This window comes from Dicentrarchus labrax, unplaced genomic scaffold (assembly GCF_905237075.1).
Source record: "Dicentrarchus labrax unplaced genomic scaffold, dlabrax2021, whole genome shotgun sequence".
NCBI lineage: Eukaryota > Metazoa > Chordata > Actinopteri > Moronidae > Dicentrarchus > Dicentrarchus labrax.
This window is the reverse complement of record NW_026136720.1, coordinates 25136308-25160558: the sequence shown is the minus strand read 5'-3', so window position 1 is coordinate 25160558 and position 24251 is coordinate 25136308. Positions and strand designations below refer to the sequence as shown.

At 40.9% G+C, this 24251-nt stretch overlaps 3 protein-coding genes and 1 pseudogene across 4 annotated transcripts in view; 3 read left to right on the top strand and 1 right to left on the bottom strand.

The window, feature by feature from the left end:
• Positions 1-6743, top strand: part of meis1a (Meis homeobox 1 a) — a 91007-nt gene extending 84264 nt beyond the window's left edge. Inside the window, exons 1-2 of one of the 2 annotated variants that reach the window (XM_051383103.1) lie at positions 2351-2488; positions 4064-6743. In XM_051383103.1, coding sequence (XP_051239063.1) covers positions 4066-5688 — 1623 coding nt within the window. In that variant the 5' untranslated portion in view covers positions 2351-2488; positions 4064-4065 and the 3' untranslated portion in view covers positions 5689-6743. Of the gene's footprint in view, positions 1-2350; positions 2489-4063 lie in introns of those variants that run through there. The other variant, XM_051383104.1, reaches the window with a different exon arrangement.
• The window catches only part of ppp3r1b (protein phosphatase 3 (formerly 2B), regulatory s1ubunit B, alpha isoform, b), a 30183-nt gene extending 5932 nt beyond the window's left edge, over positions 1-24251 (bottom strand). The window contains exons 1-2 of the mRNA XM_051383109.1: positions 24032-24251; positions 20390-20429 (exon numbers count right to left, since the gene is read on the bottom strand). Coding sequence (XP_051239069.1) covers positions 20390-20429; positions 24032-24034 — 43 coding nt within the window. The 5' untranslated portion in view covers positions 24035-24251. The remainder of the gene's footprint in view (positions 1-20389; positions 20430-24031) is intronic.
• Positions 7712-12549, top strand: LOC127353829 (E3 ubiquitin-protein ligase TRIM21-like). The gene is made up of 3 exons (XM_051383391.1): positions 7712-7913; positions 8535-10180; positions 10967-12549. Exons 2-3 carry the CDS (start codon positions 8537-8539, stop codon positions 11873-11875), a joined length of 2553 nt encoding a protein of 850 aa, XP_051239351.1. The 5' UTR covers positions 7712-7913; positions 8535-8536; the 3' UTR covers positions 11876-12549.
• LOC127353664 (E3 ubiquitin-protein ligase TRIM21-like) lies at positions 13682-17385 on the top strand (annotated as a pseudogene).

Genomic DNA, 24251 nt, shown 5'->3' with positions numbered 1-24251 from the left:
AACAGAGAGACAGAGACAGAGAGAGAGAGAGTTATCTACAGACAGGAACAAGTTTCAGCTCTACACGAGGAGAATATTTGGACTAAGGACCAGCGACTTTGTGGCGAAGCTTCTTTCTACCAGTGAAGTTGCAGTTTAAACAACCGTACGTCCTTCCTGAGCGGCCTGCATGGACCGCTTCCACAAACAGCACAACCGAACTTACCTGGTTTCCTGTTCCTACCGGCCATTGTAGTTCAGAGCTACTGGTGTCTCACTGCACCAGTGAGGCTGAACCCTGTGCTACCGGACCTCCTGGTGCCGCGCTCTAAGCCCTAACACCGGGTCATGTGACACCTCTTTCAGCACTAATCACTCTGCTGATTACCATGAATCAGCGAGACACAGTGGACCTGGTGGATCCTTTACCCTGTGTTTACATGACTAATGCTCGAAACTAATAGACTAATAAATAGTTTTTTTTGTAAATACAGAAACTCTCCTGAGGTCTGACTCCTGTGTGACTTCCTGCTCAGCACAGATGGGAAAAACTCTCCAATTATTCTGCTTCTCCTGAGCTTTGTTCAGAAAATTCAACAACTAACAGCTTCAATTTCAGGTTATGCTTTTTTCTCTGTGTCGCTGACATTATACTGCAACGTGATGTAGACCACTAACTGCTGTTATGACACTGAACAACCACTAGATGGATCTCAACACAAAGGAATGATGAGCCCAGAGTTACTGGTATTACTATATACCAAACACTGCTGGAATTCATTCATTATCTGTTTCATAAACTACAAAATACTGTGAAGCCGATTTTCCTCTTAGATCTGATAGAAGGTCTATAGACCCTTTTCCCCCTTTGGTGCCACTGAGTGAGCGGAGGTTAAATATGGACTGATATCATTACACCTTCTGTCTGAAACCGTTATCAGAGATATATATATGACAGCAGAACAGGCTCCAATGTGGGCGTCTATCCAGGAAGACCTTACCCTGTGCCGGCATTTATTACTCACACCAATGGTGTTATCCCTCATTATAATCCAGCTTCACAGCAGACGGGGAACACAAGAGCACACAAGCCCATATAAAACTCAAAACAAAACTCGTATAAGCTTCATTATGGCATAAAACAACCATTAAAATATTTTTTTATTGGGCTGGATGGATGAAATTGTTAATTGTTTATATTGGGGATTTATCTGACAGAGACAAATTCATGTCTTTTGAACAATTATAATAAACTCTTAAGTAAAGATTTCAGGAAATAGCATCAGCTGTGTAGCCTGATCCTGGCACGGTTTACACTATTTACCATTTATATTTAGTACTGAAATACCGTGCCCCATGGTGCATCTTGTTTCGTCATAGATGATGTTATTTGTTAAGACAGTGATGATGTCTGTGCACACATTGGTATCAGCGACATACCAAAGGGAAGTTGTCTAAATGCCCACCAGACTTCATGGTGCAGAACAGCATCTATCACTGGATGCAGAGTAGTAGAAAACTATCAAATTCTCCTCCTGTGAAAGACGTTGCTATAAACTGATAGACAAAATATCTACATGAATATCTGGGGGCCTTATTCTACGGCAGTGTGCTAATTCAAGGTTCTGTTTTACATAGTCAGAGGTATTATTTGTTACATACATCATGTAGTATACAGAGGATACTGTGTAACGTCTCTGTTATAACCGAGGGATGGGGATCGAGACCAGGTTCTGAAAGGACCCGGTTCCAAATTTCTTAAAACCCGAGAATCAATAAAAGGTCAGAGCTTATCGATACTGCTATCGATACAAGCGGACTACACTAATAAAAGTTTTTGAATTTAAATTAATCCCCTCACAACCTTGTTTGTTCTATTTTCCTCTGGTCAATCGGTTGCTTGCTAAGATGGCTGTATTACATTTCTTCCCAAGCAGAGCATGAGCAGTGTTTACTGAAGGTAGGTCAGTTACAGACTCAGTTAAACAATAAAAGCAATACCAGTTCTGTTTAGCATTTATTGTCATTTATTCTTGATGTTCTGATTTGGATTTTATTGTTGATTTAGCAGAACTTTATATCAAAGAACCCAATAAATCCAAGTCTTGTGCAGATATTTCAGTCCAATAAACTAATCTCTTGTGGAAAAAGTAAAGCTAAGGCACAAGAAAGGTTCAACACACATAAGGTAAGCAACACCTTTAGACACTCCTTACTCTTCCCAGTGTATAGTGCCACCTTTGCTCCATAATAAAGCAGGTAAAAACCCAACCTTCCACTTACTCCAGAGGAAGGAAACACAATCCAACCAACCGAGCTGCAGTCGGAGGCGGAGCAACACTGAACAGAGGAGAACTTTAGCGTCACACTCCAGAAATGAAACTCAATGTTTATCAGAGTTGAAGCCACGCAGCAGTCGAGACGAGTCTCTGTTTGTCTCTGAGAGAAAATTCAAACTGAGTTCATCAGGTCTTTCTCAACAACACAGCAGAGTCTCTGTCAAACACTGGTGAGTACAGCTGATCATATTTACAGTTTAACAACCAGGATTAACACAAAACTTCAGCTCTACTCAGACAGGCACTCTTCATTTCATACTTCTGACACTAACTATGGCTGTTTGACCACGGACCCACTTTAACTGCTTTAAACTGTTGATCTGTCAGTTATCAGCAGGAGAATAACATCTAACTGAATCTCTGTGGTTTGGAGTTTCTCCTGATTTCCTGGTATTTCTTTGACTGATCGCTTCCTAAAGCCATTTTACATTCTGTTTCCTCTGGTTATTTCACATTAAAAGCTTTCCAACAGCAAACCAGCAGGAGGTTTTCAATGTGAAAGAGCTAAAGGAAATACAATGCGTTAATGATAAGTAAACTGAGTTTTGTCAGCAGTCCTATTCTTCAATACAAACTGGTCTAACACAACAGGATATGGATATATTCTGGTCGGTTGGTTGGTTAATATGCTTTCACCTGACCACAATCTCATTGGTCTGACAATCGCTGGTGTTACTTTGATAAGAAGCCCCCACAGGCTTGTACGATAGGCAGTAGGCATGATGGGTGCATCACTTCATCCGCCTCTCTTTTTACCCTCATGCGCCCATACCTCTGGAACAGGGTAAATCTGGATTCATCAGACCACATGACCTTCTTTCATTGCTCCAGAGTCCAATCTTTATGCTCTCTAGCAAATTCAAGCCTTTTTCCGGTTTAGCCTCACTGATGAGTGGTTTTCCTATGGCTAGACAGCTGTTTAGTCCCAATCCCTTGAGTTCCCTTCGCATTGTGTGTGTGGAAATACTCTTACTTTCACTATCAAACATAGTCATGAGTTCTACTGTTGATTTCTTATGATATGATTTCACCAAAAGTTCAAGTGATCTCCGATCACGATAATTCAAGAGTTTTTTCCGACCACATTTCTTCCTCAAAGATGATGGTTCACCACTATCCTTCCAGGTTTTAATAAGTTCTTAACCATATTTTGATAGTTTCAACAATCTCCATAGTTGTTTTCTTTGCTTGATGCAGGCCAATAATTTGACCCTTCTGAAACTGATTAACATCCTTTCCACAACCACAGGATATGTCTTCCGACATAGTTGTTTAAGAAATGAGAAGTTACTCATATCAGCTATGGTTAAATAACTTGTTGCCAGCTGAAAAATATTAATCACTGCAGTAATTATCTAATCGAAAGCTCTTACCGATTTGTTTAGTTAAATCCAGGTGGTGACTTTTTTTTTGGACGGGCATTGTACAATGTCTTTATCATTAAGTAAACAGAGCTTTGTTAGCATTGATATTATGTAATAGAAATCAGTCTACACAACAGGATACACATTCAGTGCTGTTTTGCCAGGGTAGTGAGCTTTATTTTGCCAGCACGGCTTAAATGGTCAGTTACTCAAAGCTCACCTTGGTCAACTCAAACAAACACATAATTAAAATTTACTTCACCGGATAATATATATTGTACTTACAATATAGGCACGAACAATAGATACACTTCTTTCTTAATAATCAAAAATTTAAAACTGAATTTTGAATAAAATGTTTTTCTTTCAAACTTTGTGTAGATATGGCTGCTGCAAACTATCTGCCATCTGAAGATCAGTTCCTGTGCTCCATCTGTCTGGATGTGTTCACTGATCCAGTCAGCACATCATGTGGACACAACTTCTGTAAAACCTGCATCAATGAACACTGGAAAACTACTGACCAGTACATGTGTCCAATGTGTAAGAAGGTTTTCAACAAAAGACCTGAGCTGCACATCAACACTTTTATCTCTGAGATGGTCGCTCAGTTCAGACAGTCAGCTCAACAGAAATCCAGCCACAGCAGCTCAGAGCAACAAGTGTCCAAACCAGGAGAAGTTCCCTGTGACATCTGCATTGGAACCAAACTGAAGGCCCTGAAGTCCTGCCTGGTGTGTCTGGTCTCCTACTGTGAGACTCACCTGGAGCCTCATCTGACTGTGTCAGGTCTAAAAAGACATCAGCTGATCGACCCTGTGGAGAACCTGGAAGACAGGATGTGTACGAAGCACGATAAACCTCTGGAGCTGTTCTGTAAGACTGATCAGACATGTGTCTGTGTGCTCTGCTCTGTTTTAGACCACAAGACACATGAGTTTGTTTCTCTGAGAGAAGAATATGAAGTAAAGAAAGAAGAGCTGGGGAAGACAGAGGCTGAAATTCAGCAGATGATCCAGGAGATCAAACAGTCAGTGGACCTCAGTAAGGAAAATGCAGACAGAATGACAGCAGAAGGTGTCCAGATCTTCACCGCTCTGAAGGAGTCTGTTGAGAGAGGTCAGACCAATCTCACCAACTCGATCAAAGAGAAACAGAAAGCAACAGAAAAACAGGCGGAAACTTTCATCAAACAGCTGGAACAGGAAATTTCTGAGCTAAAGAAGAGAAGGACGGAAGTGGACCAGTTCTCACACTCTGAAGACCACATGCATCTTCTCCAGAGTGTCCAGTCCCTAAAAATCCACCACCCACCACCAACCAAGAACTGGACAGATGTTAGTGCCTGTCCATTTTATGAGGGGACTTTGGTGGCAGCATTGACTCAGATGGAGGAGACACTCAGTACAGAGATGAGGAAGCTGCTTGAAGCTGAGATTAAAAGGGTCCAGCAGTATGCAGTGGATGTGACCCTTGATCCTCATACAGCAAATCCCTCTCTCATTCTATCTGCTGATGGGAAACGAGTATATCATAGTGATGTGACGAAAACTCTCCCAGACAATCCAGAGAGATTTTCTTCTCATGCTTGGGTCTCTGGAAAGCAGAGTTTTTCTTCAAGCAGATTTTACTGTGAGGTTCAAGTTAAAGGAAAGACTATATGGACTTTAGGAGTGATCAGGGAGTCGAGCAGGAGGAAAGGAGAAATCACTCAGAGTCCCAAGAAAGGTTACTGGAGTATATGGAAGAGGAATGGAAATAGGTACAAAGCTCTTGATGACCCTTCAGTCCATCTCTCTCTGCAGTCTCAGCCTCAGAAGGTGGGGGTGTTTGTGGATTATGAGGAGGGTCTGGTCTCCTTTTATGATGTAGATGCTGCAGCTCTTATCTACTCCTTTACTGGCTGCTCCTTCACTGAGAAACTCTACCCATTCTTTGGTCCTGGTCTTAATGAAGGTGGTAGAAACTCTGCCCCTCTGATCCTCTCTCCTGTCAGAGTAAAGTAATAACTTATCTTAGTTCATATATTGATTGATTTTGACTGAATGGGTCACATTTAGTGGCAATCCTGTTTAGTTATACATCTTATTTTCTACAAAAATCTGTTTACTGTAGTTATTCATTCACACTTCATTGAGAGATTTTATATTATATGCATCCCATTTCATATTAAGAGTATGTCCTATTACATATCTATAGAGTATATAGAATACAGTATGTGTCATTGTCATACGGGGCATAACAAGTGATCATACAGAAATAATCAATAGAATAGATGCAAAATGTTATAGTTTGATCAAAGGGGTTTTGTTTAATTACTGGTTACTTTGACCAATTTCTTTATGAATGCTGGTAAGATGGTGTATGATTCAAATGAATCTGTAAATGTGTGATTGTTTTATATAAACTGTAAAATAGACCTTGTGTTCAACAACTAGTTTGAGTACGTAGTGACTGGAGCACCAAACACTCAACAGGAAAGCTTAGTTTCTATATAAACTGTATTTAATTACAAAATGCGTTGTGTTCCTGATGGCCTCTTCACAAAAAAAGCCACCACGTGTTTCACCAGTTGGACTCTCTTTTACTGTGAATCAGTTACAGGAGGAAATGTTTGTTAGCACCGACAGTGATTGAATACAGTAACGTAGTAGGAGAGTGAACAGTTAGGGTGACAATGATCAATAAGAGATAATTATGATTGATTACATGCTGCAACGTTCACTATGAATCCCTCGTGTGTGTAAAGGCAATCGCCAATCGAGCACCAGAACTGCAGACTTATTATGGCGACCATAAACAGTATGTATGAAAAATGGGGTTTGAAATGTCTTTCTGGATTTGGACCAAATGGACAGTACATTAAACCTACCTCCTCTTAAATGAATGCTTCCGATGTTCAGCTGTTAATAATTAAAGCTTGTGTTGTGTAAGGACATTTCTGGTTTTGTGCACAGTACTGTGTGGATCTACCTGCAGCAGTACTGATACTGTGTAAACTGAGGAATGTGAAATGAACGCTTTGCCAAAATAAAAAATAAAATGTAATAAAAAAGAAGAACAGGGTTTGATTTCATGTAAATCATCAGGGTGATAACTGTTTGATTTCAGCCCGACCACATTCTCCCTGCAGTTTTACTCTATTACATAAAATGATTCTTACCTTTGTGATATGTAACACTAAATCAACATGATGTCCTATATTTGAACCCATTACATTGGGTCAACCTGTACTTACTGATCTCCGTGGCAGGCTTTGGGGGACAAATATGATGAGAGTCACCTGACTGACAGGAGGGGAGCAAAATGCCCAAAAACTCCTCTTCTCAGATTCTCATATGAAACTCAGACATAAATGTAGCCTTCGTTTTCTGACACTATAACATCTTCCTTCCCAAAATGTAAAATTACAGATGAACTCAAGCTTAACTTGTAAATAAACACAGACAATAAGTCCTAAAAGTGCTCTGAAAAAGAGAAAGTTTGAACATCTACAGTGTAGTAAAGTCCCCTTAACGAGTCATCCAATGATATTTGGTTTGTAAACTCAGGAAAACCTCAACAATTAACATTTCCGGAGAAACTCATGTCTGACCACTTCTAGCTGACTCCCTGCTACACTGCAGTAACAACAGGCTTCCATGTAGACCACTAACTGTTGTTATGACACAGAACAACCACTAGATGGATCACAACACAAAGGAATGATGAGCCCAGAGTTACTGTACTGCTGCCACTCCAAGCACCAAACCATGTGAGTGAACACACTGCGTGTCACATACGGGTTAATCAGCCATGATGGCCGACGATACAACTAACAACCTCATCTTTCTAATTATCTAAAACATTGTTCTCTTACATTGAATTATTTTACTTCTATAACTATATAAAAATATCAATTGCTACAACTAATGGGCAGAAAAAGTGAAGAATCCTCCTACAACCACAGTTATAATCTGACCAACAGTATTTCTTATGAGAGAAAACTGAAGTATTTCCCAATGAGTCAGAGGAAGGAAACACAATCCAACCAACCGAGCTTCAGTCGGAGGCGGAGCAACACTGAACAGAGGAGAACTTCAACGTCACACTCCAGAAATGAAACTGAATGTTTATCAGAGTTGAAGCCACGCAGCAGTCGAGACGAGTCTCTGTTTGTCTCTGAGAGAATATTCAAACTGAGTTCATCAGGTCTTTCTCAACAACACAGCAGAGTCTCTGTCAAACACTGGTGAGTACAGCTGATCAGATCTACAGTTTAACAACCAGGATTAACACAAACAAGCTCTACTCAGACAGGCACTCTTCATTTCATACTTCTGACATTGGTTAATATATAACTATGGCTGTTTGACCACAGACCCACTTTAACTGCTTTAAACTGTTGATCTGTCAGTTATCAGCAGGAGAATAACATCTAACTGAATCTCTGTGGTTTGGAGTTTCTCCTGATTTCCTGGTATTTCTTTGACTGATCGCTTCCTACAGCCATTTTACATTCTGTTTCCTCTGGTTGTTTCACATTAAAAGCTTTCCACCAGCAAGACAGTGAGAGGCTTTTAATATGAAGCAGCTAAAGGAAATACAATGCGTTAATCATAAAGTAAACTGAGTTTTGTTAGCAGAGCTATTCTTCAATACAAATTTGTCTAAACAACATGACTGGACATGTTCTGTGTCTTTTAAAGGCTTAGTGAGCTTGATCTTAACAGCACAGCTTATATGGTCGCAGTTGCTCATTAATTTGTCTGATAATCATGTTATACTAAAAAGAACAATGATCACATTTCCTTTTAAAACAACAGATTAAACTTGCATTTTAAATTAGATGTTTTTTCTGTTCTCTGTGTAGATATGGCTGCTGCAAACTATCTGCTATCAGAAGATCAGTTCCTGTGCTCCATCTGTCTGGATGTGTTGACTGATCCAGTCAGCACATCATGTGGACACAACTTCTGTAAAACCTGCATCAATGAACACTGGAATATTAATGACCAGTACATGTGTCCGATGTGTAAGAAGGTTTTCAACACAAGACCTGAGCTGCATATCAACACTTTTATCTCTGAGATGGTTGCTCAGTTCAGACAGTCAGCTCAACAGAAAGCCAGCCACAGCAGCAGCTCAGAGCAACAAGTGTCCAAACCAGGAGAAGTTCCCTGTGACGTCTGCACTGGAACCAAACTGAAGGCCCTGAAGTCCTGCCTGGTGTGTCTGGTCTCCTACTGTGAGACTCACCTGGAGCCTCATCTGACAATGTCAGGTCTAAAAAGACATCAGCTGATCGACCCTGTGGAGAACTTGGAAGGCAGGATGTGTATGAAGCACAATAAACCTCTGGAAGTGTTCTGTAAGACCGACCAGACATGTGTCTGTGTGCTCTGCTCTGTTTCAGACCACAAGACACATGAGTTTGTTCCTCTGAGAGAAGAATGTGAACAAAAGAAGGCAGAGCTGGGAAAGACAGAGGCTGAAATTCAGCAGATGATCCAGAAGAGACAACTGAAGATTCATGAGGTCAAACAATCAGTTGACCTCAGTAAAGAAAATGCAGAAAGAATGATAGCAGAAGGTGTTCAGATCTTCACGTCTCTGAAGGAGTCTGTTGAAAGAGGTCAGGCTAATCTCATCAACTCGATCAAAGAGAAACAGAAAGCAACAGAAAAACAGGCTGAAGCTTTCATCAAAGAGCTGGAACAGGAAATCTCTGAGCTGAAGAAGAGAAGGACTGAAGTGGACCAGCTCTCACACTCTGAAGACCACATGCATCTTCTTAAGAGTGTCCAGTCCCTAAACATCCACCACCTACCACCCACCAAGGACTGGACAGATGTTAGTGTCTGTCCATTTTATGAGGGGACTTTAGTAGCAGCATTGGCTCAGTTGAAGGAGACACTCAGTACAGAGATGAGGAAGCTGCTTGAAGCCAAGCTGAAGAGGGTCCAGCAGTATGCAGTGGATGTGACTCTTGATCCTGATACAGCACATCCCTGTCTCATCCTGTCTGATGATGGGAAACAAGTGCGTGATAGTGATGTGCAGAAGAATCTCCCAAACAATCCAGAGAGATTTTCTTATCATGCTTGGGTCTTAGGAAAACAGAGTTTCTCTTCAGGCAGATTTTACTGCGAGGTTCAAGTTAAAGGAAAGACTGCATGGACTTTAGGAGTGACCAGAGAGTCGAGCAAGAGGAAAGGACCAATCACTCAGAGTCCCATGAAAGGTAACTGGAGTATGTGGTTGAGAAATGGAAAGGAATACAAAGCTTTTGATGACCCTCCAGTCCGTCTCTCCCTGAAGTCTCAGCCTCAGAAGGTGGGGGTGTTTGTGGATTATGAGGAGGGTCTGGTCTCCTTTTATGATGTAGATGCTGCAGCTCTTATCTACTCCTTTACCGGCTGCTCCTTCACTGAGAAACTCTACCCATACTTCGGTCCTGGTCTTAATGAAGGTGGTAGAAACTCTACACCTCTGATCCTCTCTCCTGTCAGAGTAAAGTAATAACTTATCTTAGTTCATATATTGATTGATTTTGACTGAATGTAACAAATGTACATATTTAGTGGCAATCCTGTATAATTATACATCTTATTTTCTACAAAATATGTTTACTGTAGTTATTCATTCACACTTCATTGAGAGATTTTATATTATATGCATTCTATTTCATATTAAGAGTATGTCCTATTACATATCTATATAGTATATAGAATACAATATCTGTCATTGTTAAACGGGGCATAAAAAGTTAACAGAGAGATAATCAATAGAATAGATGCTAAATTTTATCGTTTGACTAAAGGGGTTTTGTTTAATTACTGGTTACTTTGACCAATTTCTTTAAGATTACTGATAAAATGGCGTATCAATCAAATTAATCTGTAAATGTGTGATTGTTTTAGATAAAATGTAAAATAAACTAGTTGTTGAACACAAGGTCTGAGTACGTAGTGACTGGAGCACCAAACACTCAACAGGAAAGCTTAGTTTCTATATTAACTGTATTTAATTACAAACTGCACTGTGTTTCCTGTGGCCTCTTCACAATAAAAGCCACCATGTGTTTCACCAGTTGGACTCTCTTTTACTGTGAATCAGTTACAGGAGGAAATGTTTGTTTGCACCGGCAATGATTGAATACAGTAACGTAGTAGGAGAGTGAACAGTGAGGGTGATAATGATCGATGAGAGAGAATTATGATTGATTACATGCTGCATTGTTCACTATAAATGCTTCTTGTGTGTGTGTGAAGGCAATCGCCAATCGAGCACCAGAACTGAAAGACTCTGATGGAGTCTGTTGAAAGAGGTCAGACCAATCTCATCAACTCAATCAAAGAGAAGCAGAAAGCAACAGAAAAAAAGTCTGAAGCTTTCATCAAAGAGCTGGAACAGGAAATCTCTGAGCTGAAGAAGAGAAGAACTGAGGTAGACCAGCTCTCACACTCTGAAGACCACATTCACCTCCTCCACAGCTTCCCGTCTCTGAAGGATGTCCCACCCACCAAGGACTGGACAGAGGTCAGTGTCCCTCAATCATATGAGGGGACTGTGGTGAGAGCTGTGGCTCAGCTGGAGGAGATACTCAGTAAAGAGATGAAGAAACAGTTTGATGCCGAGCTGAAGAGGGTCCAGCAGTATGCAATAGATGTGACTCTTGATCCTGATACAGCACATCCTGAACTCATCCTGTCTGCTGATGGGAAACAAGTGAACGATTGTGACATGGAGAAGAATCTCTCAGACAATCCAGAGAGATTTTCTAATTGTATTTCTGTTTTAGCAAAGCAGAGTTTCTCTTTAGGGAGATTTTACTACGAGGTTCAAGTTGAAGAAAAGACTGAATGGACTTTAGGAGTGGTCAAAGAGTCTATCGACAGGAAGGGAGATTTCACACTGAGTCCTGAGGATGGTTGCTGGACTATATGGTTGAGAAATGGAAATGAGTACAAAGCTCTTGATGACCCTGATATCAGTCTCTCTCTGCAGTCTCAACCTCAGAAGGTGGGGGTGTTTGTGGATTATGAGGAGGGTCTGGTCTCCTTTTATGATGTAGATGCTGCAGCTCTTATCTACTCCTTTACTGGCTGCTCCTTCACTGAGAAACTCTACCCATACTTCTGTCCCTGTTTAAATGATGATGGTAAAAACTCTGCCCCTCTGATCATCTGTCCTGTCAGTTACACTGAGTAAACTAAATAACTTTATCTTACTTAATGTATTGGTTTATTTTCATTCAAGGTAACACATGTAGTGGGAATACTGTGTAGTTGCATCTAATGTAAGAGTAACGCTTATTACATAGCGCGTCATTAAATGAAAAGTCAATGGGTAAAGTTAACTAATGGAATAAATGTGGAATTTTCTGTGTTGTGTAAAAAGTATTTGGGTTAATTACAGGACACTTCGGGCTGATGGATCAGTAAAAGAAAACTGTGAATAACTGATTGTAAAATAAAAAAAATAAAACTAGTTGTTGAACACAAGGCCTGAATAAGCACCAAACATTGAACAGCAGAGCCTGGTTCACACCTTAGTTGTATTTCATTCAGAAAACATCAAAGCAAACATTACAAAAAATGTAAGCATATATAAGTTGAGAAGGATATGCTTAATCTGTATTTTAAATCTAGTTAGTTCTGTTTGAAGTTGTGAAACCTTATAATAATTGTGCAGTTTCTTCATGTTTGTGATTAGGCTGATTATGACAATAATTCTTGTTTTATTGCTCAAAGCAGTGGATAAAAATCATTGTGCTTCTGTACAAAAACCCTTTCAATCAAAATTTAAATAGTTAATTAATGGTGCTGAATAGCTTTAAAATACCTATCCAATGCTTAATAAATTAATACCATAAAAAACCTTCATGCTGAGTTCATAGTCATTCCCTTGTTGCACTACAGTAACAACAGCAATGAGCCTCTATGAACACCACTTACTGGTGTAGTGGCACAATGTGACCACTGGATGGAGCACAACACAAAGTAACAAGCAGCATGAAGTGACTGAAACCAAACACTGATAAATGTGGACAAAAGGTTTGTGATAACAGGGAAACTTATCACGTTGAACAAGGACAAATGTCAAAATGTTTCTATTGAAGGCAACAACTGAGCTGATGTTTTGCCTGATGGGAAATCTGATTTATTTTTGGATCAACCCTAAAATGTGGGAAAGCATTTTTTGGATTTTCTTCTTTCAATGTGCCTTTTTACAACTTTGCAGTAAGTTTTTTGTGCTGCTAGTAGTATAAAATATAATAGTATATAATATCAGGCATGAAAACGGGTCAGGGGTGAAAAAGGTGAAAAGGATATTACCCCTCTAGGGGGGTCTGGGTGCATGCTCCCCGGAAGAAAATATTGAATATTCCATATTTTAAAGCATCAATCTGATGCATTTTGAGATGCATTTTTTGCCAACCTGGGGAGAGCTGGAGAAACTTAACTTCAGTCATGAGTCAAAAATATTATGGCCTCCATACTAAGTATTATGCAAGCCATTTCATGCCAGCCTGTCACTGGGTCTAACATTTACAGTATATGAGGCACAATGTGGTAAGGGCACCACAAATGGCTTAATGCATAACCCCCACAAGAGATGGTGGACATGCTGTAACTTAACTTGTCAACTCTTCCATCATGATTGACAGCCAATACAATGTTATGTAATTCAGATTTTAATACATTTACCCCCCCCCAAACATTTTCTAATCGAATCTACACGATTCACGTAGGTCATCTATTTTGGTTTCAAAACGGCAAATTTCGCAGAAAGGTGAGTGATTTTCATGTATGGATAGAGTATTCTCTTCCACTTCCCAAAAGGTGCCCCCCCCCACAAAATGTAACTCAAATGTAAGTGTTATGCACAGTACCGCCTTCACCTCCAGTTGAGCCAGAAAAAACCTTTGTATGTCACTGTAGTCATGTCTAAACACGAAGAAGACCAAACCTCACCAACAAAGCTACAATAAAGGGCAGGGCAAAACTGGATCAACGTCACATTCATTAAATGAAACTGAAGTTTGAAGAGTTTCTCTCAAAAGAAAAAATTCATTCTTTCTCAACAACACTGCAGAGTCTCTGCTAAACACCAGTGAGTACAGCTGATATGTTTACTGTGTTCAGTTCTCATTACCTCTGTGTGAGGAAGATTAACTATATTGTTGCTTCAGCTGGTATGTTTTCTATTTTCCAAAAGAATTAAAACTTTAAAAAAGATAAATTATTTTTGGATATAATAGACGTATTAGACACTGTTTCCACTGTGGAAATGAACTTATATTAATGGCAGGTGACTCATTTTAGCAGAGAGACAGAGAGAGAGACGTAAACTGGTGGACATGGTGGACATTTTTCAAGCACAAACCGGATAAAGCAACAGTTTGGTTTTTGATAGGCGACGTCCTTACGGCTCACCTGTCGTTGTAAAAACTAAATCTGGGGAAAAATCCGAAACGTGAGTTTAGTTTCTTTATTTCTAAAACTAACTGCTGACCAACAAAGTGAGCAGACACACATAGAGACTGTATGATACATGGAGAGAGCAGCAGAGAGGCGGGGGCAGACGTGTGTGAGACAGCGGTGTAGGTGTGTGCATGTGTAACGGGGAAGAGGAGGGGAAAGATTAATGTATTTTGTGAGTTAACACCAAAATAAGGTGAATTTAGTAGAATTAAAATGGTGAAATGAGGAATTACCTATAAAAATACCCCCCCCCCTGCCAGTCTGTATGAAACTGTATGTTTGTTAAGGTCTGAGAGCTCCTAATATCCAGCCTAAGTGGTTTAAGTTATGCCACTAAGAGTATATAAACTGTTTTCGATCCATAATTTAATAATTCATTAATTGTAATACTTAATATACAACGGAGTTAGGAACAGTTAAATAATAAGGTTACACTATTAACTTCCAATAGGCTGAGCCACCGTTATTCAAAACATTCAACATTTAGGTGGAACAAGTTTGTATTCTGAGCTAGGCTAATAGGCTTAGCTTGCTAACCAGGGCACTGATTCCCACTAGCATTAGAGTTCGTTCATGTTATCTCAACACCTGCGTTAGCCAGCATAAACTCTCACTGCTGAATTATAATACGGAGAACGTAACATCCAGAGTTGTGATTGGTATCAGTGCTGATTCTTACCTTATTACTGCAGATGTGATCCTCTCTGCTCATTTACAGCAGTAAGCATTACACATAAAGTTACCACTGATGCTTCCTGCATGTGCATTAAATCATCAAGCAATTAAAATACTTTTGTCCTCTCTGTGTAGATATGGCTGCTGTCAGCTGTCTGCTGTCTGAAGATCAGTTCCTGTGCTCCATCTGTCTGGATGTGTTCACTGATCCAGTCAGCACACCATGTGGACACAACTTCTGTAAAACCTGCATCACTGAACACTGGAATATTAGTTGCAGGTGGCAGTGTCCCATATGTAATGAGATTTTTAACCTGAGCTGCACATCAACACTTTGTTCTCTGAGATGGTTGCTCAGTTCAATTCAGCTCAACAAGAAGCCATCAGCACAGAGCAACAAGTGTCCAAACCAGGAGAAGTTCCCTGTGACGTCTGCACTGGAACCAAACTGAAGGCCCTGAAGTCCTGCCTGCTGTGTCTGGTGTCCTACTGTGAGACTCACCTGGAACCTCACCTGACTGTGTCAGTCCTGAAAAGACATCAGCTGATTGACCCTGTGAAGAACCTGGAAGGCAGGATGTGTACGAAGCACGATAAACCTCTCGAGCTGTTCTGTAAGACCGACCAGACATGTGTCTGTGTGCTCTGCTCTGTTTTAGACCACAAGACACATGAGTTTGTTCCTCTGAGAGAAGAATGTGAAGAGAAGAAGGTGGAGCTGGAGGCTGAAATTCAGCAGATGATCCAGAAGAGACGACAGAGGATACAGGAGATCAAACACTCAGTTGACCTCAGTGAGGAAGATGCAGACAGAGAGATAGTAGAAGGTGTTCAGGTTTTCACTTCACTGATGGAGTCTGTTGAAAAAGGGCTGAATGAGCTCATTGACTCGATCAAAGAGAAACAGAAAGCAACAGAAAAACAGGCCAAAACTTTCATCAAAGAGTTGGAACAGGAAATCTCAGAGCTGAAGAAGAGAAGGACTGAGGTCGACCAACTCTCACAATCTGAAGACCACCTCCATCTTCTCCAGAGTATCCAGTCCCTAAACATCCACCACCCACCATCCACCAAGGACTGGACAGAGGTCAGAGTCCCTCCATTATCTTATGAGGGGACTGTGAGGAGAGCTGTGGCTCAGCTGGAGGAGACACTCAGTGAAGAGATTACTGAGCTGGTTAAAGCCGAGCTGAAGAGGGTCCAGCAGTATGAAGTTAATGTGACTCTCGATCCTGATACAGCAAATCCCTGGCTCATCTTATCTGATGATGGGAAACGAGTGAGGTCTGGTGACGTGGAGGAGGATCTCCCAGACAACCCAGAGAGATTTTCTGATTGTACCTGTGTTTTAGGAAAGCAGAGTTTCTCTTCAGGAAAAATGTACTATGAGGTTGAAGTCAAAGGAAAGACTGAGTGGGATTTAGGGGTTGTCAGAGAGTCCATCGACAGGAAAGAAGACACCCCACTGAGCCCGGTGGAGGGTTACTGGACTATATGGTTGAGAAATGGAAATGAGTATGAAGCTCTGGATAACCCTGATGTCAGTCTCTCTCTGAAGTCTCAGCCTCAGAAGGTGGGGGTGTTTGTGGATTATGAGGAGGGTCTGGTCTCCTTTTATGACGTAGACGCTGCAGCTCTTATCTACTCCTTTACTGGCTGCTCCTTCACTGAGAAACTCTACCCATACTTCTGTCCTGGTCTTCGTTATGGTGGTAAAAACTCTGCCCCTCTGATCATCTCTCCTGTCGGACTAAACTAATAACTCATCTTAGTTCATGTGTTGATTTATTTTAATTGTTAAGTGTACATATTTAGCAGCAATGCTTTATAGTTTACATCTTATTTCCTAAAGAATCTGTTTACTGTGGTGATTCATTGACACTTTACACATTTTCTTTTTCTTTTATTACATAAAGAACACATTCATTAGATGCATTCATCTTTTCAACCCCGTATCATGACTCAGTTATGTGGAGAGTATCTATTAAAACCTTACGTTACGTTATATATGTCAAGCTGAATTGTTTTTGTCATTGAGTCTTAAAGCTTCATTTAAGAGTAAGGCCAGCTGAATGTCTATAAGGTCTACAGACTACAGTGTTTGTCATTGTTAGACCTAATTTGTCTGAAAAGTGGTCCGGTTGGTTTGTTAATACTGTAAGATGATTGATCAAAAGAAATCAGTATATATGTGATTGAGCAGCAAACACTGAACAGTAAGGTCTACTTTTAAAGCTGTAATCCTTCAGGTTTCATGTCCTGGTTGATTTGGTGACACCTGTGGTTTCTGGTGGTAACAGCAAGTGAGCTTTAACACAACAGCAAAGACTCTCTGAGCAGCTACTCAGAACTACAACAGAAGAGCAGCTGCAGCAAAAATAGACCGGGGAGCACAGAAATAGCCGAGCAGAGGAAAAGAGGCTCTGCTTATGCATCCAGTGGACATCGACACACTGCTGAAAACAATCTGCTGCCATCCTAGTCTTAAAGGAAACAAATGTTCAGCCACCTCTGATGGATACTGGGGGGCTCCTGATTAAAGACATTCCTTCAGAAAGATGTGTCAGTGTTAATGTCTCATTCTTTCATAAGCTGCAAATGGAGGAAATTGTTCAAGAAACATTAAAAAGGTGTTTGTTACTCGTACCAATGAATGTTTGCACTCACTAGTTAAACCACACAGCGTGTATCCTTGAAGTCGAGCAAACGTGTTGAATTTATTTTAGAAAGTGCGTCGTTTACATCCATATTCAGTCTTCATTCCCTTTGCTGGAGCAGTGCTATGTTTCTTATTGCATTACTGCCATTAACTGTAACCCCCAGATTCGATCGGGCAGGGCCGCGATGCATTCAGGCTCTGCTGCGGTCTCTGGTGCTCATCGCCCCCGTTCTAAACGATGCTTGAAATTCCACCAGAAGAGCCGCAGCACGTCCCAGAAGCTGTGACCCACTTGCCAGGCCAGAAGTCAATCAGGCAGATCAGAGGAGGTTTATAGATGAGAAACACCGTTTTGTATCCTTTTTAAGGACAAAACACACAAGTAAACAACGTCGGGCAGAGAACGCCATGAAGCCGTGCTCGCTGGAATTTCGGCGTCAGTCAGCAGAACGGTGTGAAACTAAGAGCGGAATGGAAATCGCACCGCCGACATCATCCTGTGCATGCAAGATAAGAGACCCAATCAGAAAGATTGGGCTCAATAGTGCTTCTGGAGGGAGAAACAGCCACAGGGTTCCTTTAAATGGACATTAACGGTTCTTCTGTGATGGCTGAGAGGGCGACTCCACAGGAAGCAGCTGCAAACTGCTGGGCCTTAAAGAAAAGGAGGGTGGGGGAGTCGGGGCGCGGCATCATCGGGGACTCCAATAAATATTCTATCAGTTGACAGGGGAAATACAGCACAGTCAGCCAGACCGAACCCCCCCGCTGCTCCAGTCTCCCCGTTTCAGGTCGTTAACCCAGACACCTCTCCAAATACTCCGGTGGGGTTTTGGTGAGGGCCGAGACACCCGAGAGCCGCTGGTGTGACTTCCAAAGTCAACTGCAGTAAGCAGAGACACCCGGTGAACCGCGGCCCCGGGCACACAGCGGGACCAGGTCTTGTTCACAGATTAGAAAACCAAAGATAAAAGCTGTTCCTGGGAGTCAACAAACAGCGTCACAAGCTTGTTTTTGAGTTTGAAGGGATGGAAAGACCTCACCCCCACCTCACCCTTCTTAACAGCTCGTTAGCCCCCCCCCCCAAACCTCCCACCTACTCAGAAAACGTATCCCAAACCAACAACGCCAGATGTAACTTTGAATCCCAAGTTCAGCTTACACTACGGTCTTCCTGGGGGGGGGGGCCCTACTCAGAAAGTAGGTCCAGACATTACAGTCATTATTTTCTAATTAAGCGGCGAGGTTTCCTTTCTGGAGTGGGGGGGGGTCAGAGCAAGGCAACAGACTAATTAAAACTGGTATATTGCAGTGACTAAAAATAAACGAGGTTTTCCCAGCAGCCCTGACACTGACCTTTACAGAGCGATGAGGCATTTTTAGCCTCACAGTGTGGGGAGTCTGGGTCAGACTGCCGGCGGGGGCCTACAGAAGATGGTGCAGCATGTGGTGATGTTCACATCTATCACCGGCCGCCGTTATATATCCCTGACCTCTCCTCTGACCATCACTATACAACAGATCTTTATATCAGACACAGTAAACTAGCAGGAAGTGTTTGATTAGACTCTAATGAATCTTCTTTAGATCAGATGAATCCAGATTTAAAACCTCATGTTGTTTTATTCTACACTGTATTGTTTATGCCAGCAGTTTCTGTGAAGCTGTTTCAACGTATTAAACACTGATGCTTTTGCTCTTTTTGTTAAATTTATAAAAAATCTGTAGCAAAACTTAGCATTAGTTCAGATACATCCACGTACACATCCTTCATTTCTGAAAAGAAAGAAAAGTTTTTTTATTATATATCTATATATATATATATATATATATATATATATATATATATATATATATATATATATATATAGATATATATATATATGACTCACGGTTTTGGTTTTTTAATCATTTTAAATGACTTTATTCCTTATATCGCTGTTAATGGTTCCTTTATTGTTGCCAAACTGTCACCATCCACACAGACTGATGCACCAGCTGCAGATATTTAGCCCTACACCTTTAGCAACATGTGCTGAGGTTAGCACAACTAGCCGATATCAGTCACAATACAGCGAGTCCTGCACAGGTCCAGAGTTTACACATGTAGAAACATGAATTAAAATGATCATTTCCCGTTGAATCAGTCACCAACTGTTACTCACTACACTACTGCTGCTGCTGCTGCCAGCTGGGCACTGATCTCCACACAGTTTCAAACAATCTGATTCCCCTGCACATAAACTCAAAGCTCCTCGTCCTCCTGTTTCTGTGGTTTTTGTTTTTGGAAGTTTGGAAAGTTTTTGGCCCGGCAGCTGAATGGTTCCTCAAAGAGGATGCACGAGCTTTCACAATAAAAACTAAATTCTGCCGGTCGATTAGCCTTGATAGTATTTAAAAGATTTAGATGTTAAAAATAGCCTGCAGTGTCATTAACGGTCACTCTGCACTACGGCGAGCGCAAATGAAATGCTGGATTGTTTAGGAACAATTCGGGTTCCCGGTCGACTACAACAACAACGGAGAGAGAGAGAGAGAGTGACAGAGGTGGATAAGAGGAGGACATCAAACACACATTCAGCAGTAATACACAGATAAAAGAAACAAATCCTTTTGTTTCTCTGAGCCAAAATCTCACTAAAACCACGGCCGGGGTATGAACCGAACCATTACACCATTAGTTCCTAATGTTCCAGCACATCCAAAGCCGTTGTGTTTAACACTATAAAAAGCTTCACTGTGGCTCAGCTCAGAAAACACTTCCAGCTAAAGACGAGAGTTTACCCTCCAAAAGGTTCATCGCAACTGAAACTTCATCCTGTTTTTAACTGATCACCAACAAATATATATTCACAATTATAACATAGGCGTGTAGATAAGCAGTGAATGTATAATGGTACTTACAGTGCGAGCACATGTCCAGGGCATAGCTGGCTTCGTTTCCCTGAGAAAGAGAGGAGAGAGACAATGAAACAAGAGCTCCACATTTATGTATCTGATTGGAACCAGAGAGGAGAGCAGCAATGTGGCTTTCTGTGTGAATGGAGGAGCTGAGTGTTGCCATCAGTCAGCACGTCACATTAAACATGGTGAAACATTACAACAGTCACTGTGTATGTGGAGAAACCAACTCAAATGTATGGGAATATGACTTTAACTCGTGTTCATTATGCATGAGCGACAGAACGATCTGGACTCTGAAAACGAGGCCAACGCGCCGCCTCGATGTGCCTCGGCTCATCTCTGGAGGACTGCAGCTCTCGTCCTGAACCAGTACCGAGAGCCGCGACTGACTCTAAATCACATGAACAGGTTAATATGTGAGGTTTACTCTAATACCCATAATCCCGTCTGTGGGGTCTGACGAGGTTGCTGCTTACCGCCGCTGACTTCATGAACACCGGACTCATCAGTGGGGGGTTTGGGAGTCTAAAGCTCACTTTTAAAAAGGTTATTAAACCATTTTAAGCAGTGAAATATATTTCTGATCTCTACCGTCACTGGCTGACCTGTTTCTCTGTGAAATGGGATTTTATTGTTTTTGTCACTGACAGGCTGCCGTAGTTGATGCAGGTTAATGGTACACGAGTCACAACCAACACAGTGCTCATTAAGGCCTTTTTTTAACTGTTTATAAAATGGAAACAGAAATAATTTCCTAATGACCAAAGTAACACCAATAGCTCTTCCAGATATCTGATCTTTGCCTTTCAGTCGAGACCCAGTATTAATTCCATAAAAGTGTGTTAAAAGAAATACATATATAATTATTAAACACACTATTATATGTATACTGTATGATTGCTATTATTGTTGAATGTTGCAGCTGGTAAAGTTGGAGCTAATGTTTACTTTATACTGCTGCGTAACTTAATCTATAATAATACATCATTTATTAGATTGATTTTGTATTAACTGCAAATGAACTAAAGATATTAAATAAATGCAGTGGAGTGGAAGAATAAAGCAGCAAAAAAATACAAATTAAGTATCTTAAAACTGAAAATATATACTACAGAACTCTTTATTTTATGCCTTTATTTTGATAGGACAGGTGAAGATAGACAGGAAAGGGGAGAGAGAGGTTGGACTCGAACCCACGGCTACTGTACGCCCCGCTGCAGTGGCCCTCCTGTGTGCGGGTCGGATCGAGGCCGACTGAAGAGCTGATTGGATTCATGTGATTGTTCTGGGAAACGCTCAAACACTCGTCCTCAGTGAACTCTGTTCCAGCCCGCTGCACCACTCGGCTTTTTTCCTCTTCATCTATTAACTAATATTAATCACTCATCAAAGAGGCGGCCCGTTGGACTGCTGGGTGCTGTAGTTCATTAAGCTGGAACTACATTGAAGTCCACGTAGTCCACAGAGAGGAACCATATTAACGGCTGATCGACCCTACAGCGGTTGTTTCTGCAGAAAATGTCTGATTCCAGCAGCTTTCTAAAGAACCTGTGATCAGGGCTGAGTGAGACGGTAAAAACGTCATACTGTCATTAATGTGGGATCATTTTATACATCACACATTTCAGTTTTGCTTAAAAAAAACTGTTAAAATCTTTATAATGTGAGATTTTTGGGGCTCTGTATAAATCTGTGTGTCACAGGAAATGACAGATTCTGTGATTTGGATAATATTTCGACTAACAGTGCAGCTCTGTGATGTTTTTAAACATTTATTTGCAGTAAAATTGTGTCAAAACTGAAAATTGCAGAGATACAATGTGATTATTATTATTATTATTATTATTATTACAACTCGTTCCAGTGAGAATTGTTTGGAGGGTCAATGTGAGACATTTTAATATAGTATTTGTATTTATTATCTTTCGTTATTGTCTCCATTTCATCTTTATTTATATTTGTCTATGTTTATTGTTATGCACCAATATACTACACATATATTTATTTATATATTTCAGGCGCACCGCAGCAACCAATGAAAATGTTTACTTTATTTTGGTAGTTTTTCTATCAGCTGTTGTATTTTTAGACCCAACGTCGCTCAAACATTACTGTAAAGCAGCGAGAGGACGCTCTGAATGTCAGAAAATACTAAATAAACCGACTACAGCAGGTGACAGTTTGATTTAAACACCAACAGAGAATCAGCCATTGCTCACACAAGACTATACTACACTTCCTGTCAGTACTTTCAAAATAAAACAGTAAACTGCAGCCATAACCTGAATATAAACAACATTAACATTTAATGGGGGTTACTGTAGATGTTATGTAACAAATAAAAAAATAACAGTTCATTCTTTGTAGTGTTGCAGATTAAAATGGAGAAACAAAAATCAATTTTAAAACACTGAATTTAAATTAACTGATCATGTTTATTGATTAATCTGCAGCTGATTTCATCATTGATTTTTTTCCTTTTGGTCGTTTTTAAGCAACAACTGTTTGCAGCTTCTCAAATGTGAGAATTTGCTGTTTCTTCCTTTTACGTATATTTGTCCACACTCATTGTTCCAGGCGATATATGGCGACGATCGGCGCTTTATGGACGTAATATTGATCAGAAACTGTTGGACACAATGGATATAATCGTTTGTTACTGCCCTCGCTTTCATACATGTTGCCTTCATTTCAGAGCAGATTCATATTTAGAGACATTTATTGAACATAGATGTCAAACATTAACAGTTTTCAGGTTTCTCTACGTTATATAAATGTAAATTAAATCACATTTTATGTTCTAGGTCGGACAAAACGCGACATACAAACGCTGCTATTTCAGGCCTGGGGGCCAAAACAAAAACAATGAAACATTCATTAAAAGTCACAATAATATAAATCGCTGTTTATGCGGTTTTATTTTTAGGTAAAAAAGCTCTTTAAATATGAATCTGAGTTTGACAGGAGAAAGACGGGAGCGAGGATAATGACCGCTAACGAAGATAGAGGCACAACAAACAATTAATTAACAAATAAAAACAATCTGTGGGTTTATGATAGCTTTCTGTTAGTCGTTACAGACGTTTGGGTGGAATGAACCTTTAAAACTACTTTAAAACTGTAACTATAACTTGAATAAAGAAGTATTAAAGATATAACAGACAGCTAGGTGGCGCTGTTGCGACAAACTCAGGTCCTAGAAAAGGTGCAACCACAGGTACGCAACCAACATGTGAACCTTTTATTTTGAAGGCAACATTACGACACTTCCGCCGTCACTTTGTTGCGCACTTGACGCACCAGCTAGCTAGCCTGCTAGCACAGAGCCGCGGCAGTATTTCCTCATAAGCTAGCTCCGTGCTCTCATCCCAACCGAGCCACACATCGACGTTACTTCCCCCGTGGATGTGTGGCAACGTATAAACTGCAAGAAGCACACAATAAGCCAATAATCGATCAATAATCTCGTAAACAAACCGCCGCGGACGCTACGCTCTATGCTAACGGCAGCTAGCAGCGAGCTAGCTCTGAAGCTAACCGCCACAGTCGAAGGAAGGAGAAGCTTTCTGCTACAAAATGACGTTTCACATCATATTCATATAAAAACACAACAACAACAACCGACGAGCACATCGTTCTCACCATTTTCCGTCAGTGGATGTCGAAGCTGCCGAGGAGGAGTTAGTGTGAAGCTCCGTTACCGGGCGACGGTTTAATGAGCTTTAACGGGCAGATAGCGACCACCGGCTACCGGACTGCTGCTCGGGTTAGTGACAGCGGGGGAGAGATTCACCGCAGCGCCGGCAGAGAGAGCCGCAGAGGGGGGAGAGAGAGAGAGAGAGAGAGTGGAGGGAGAGAGAGA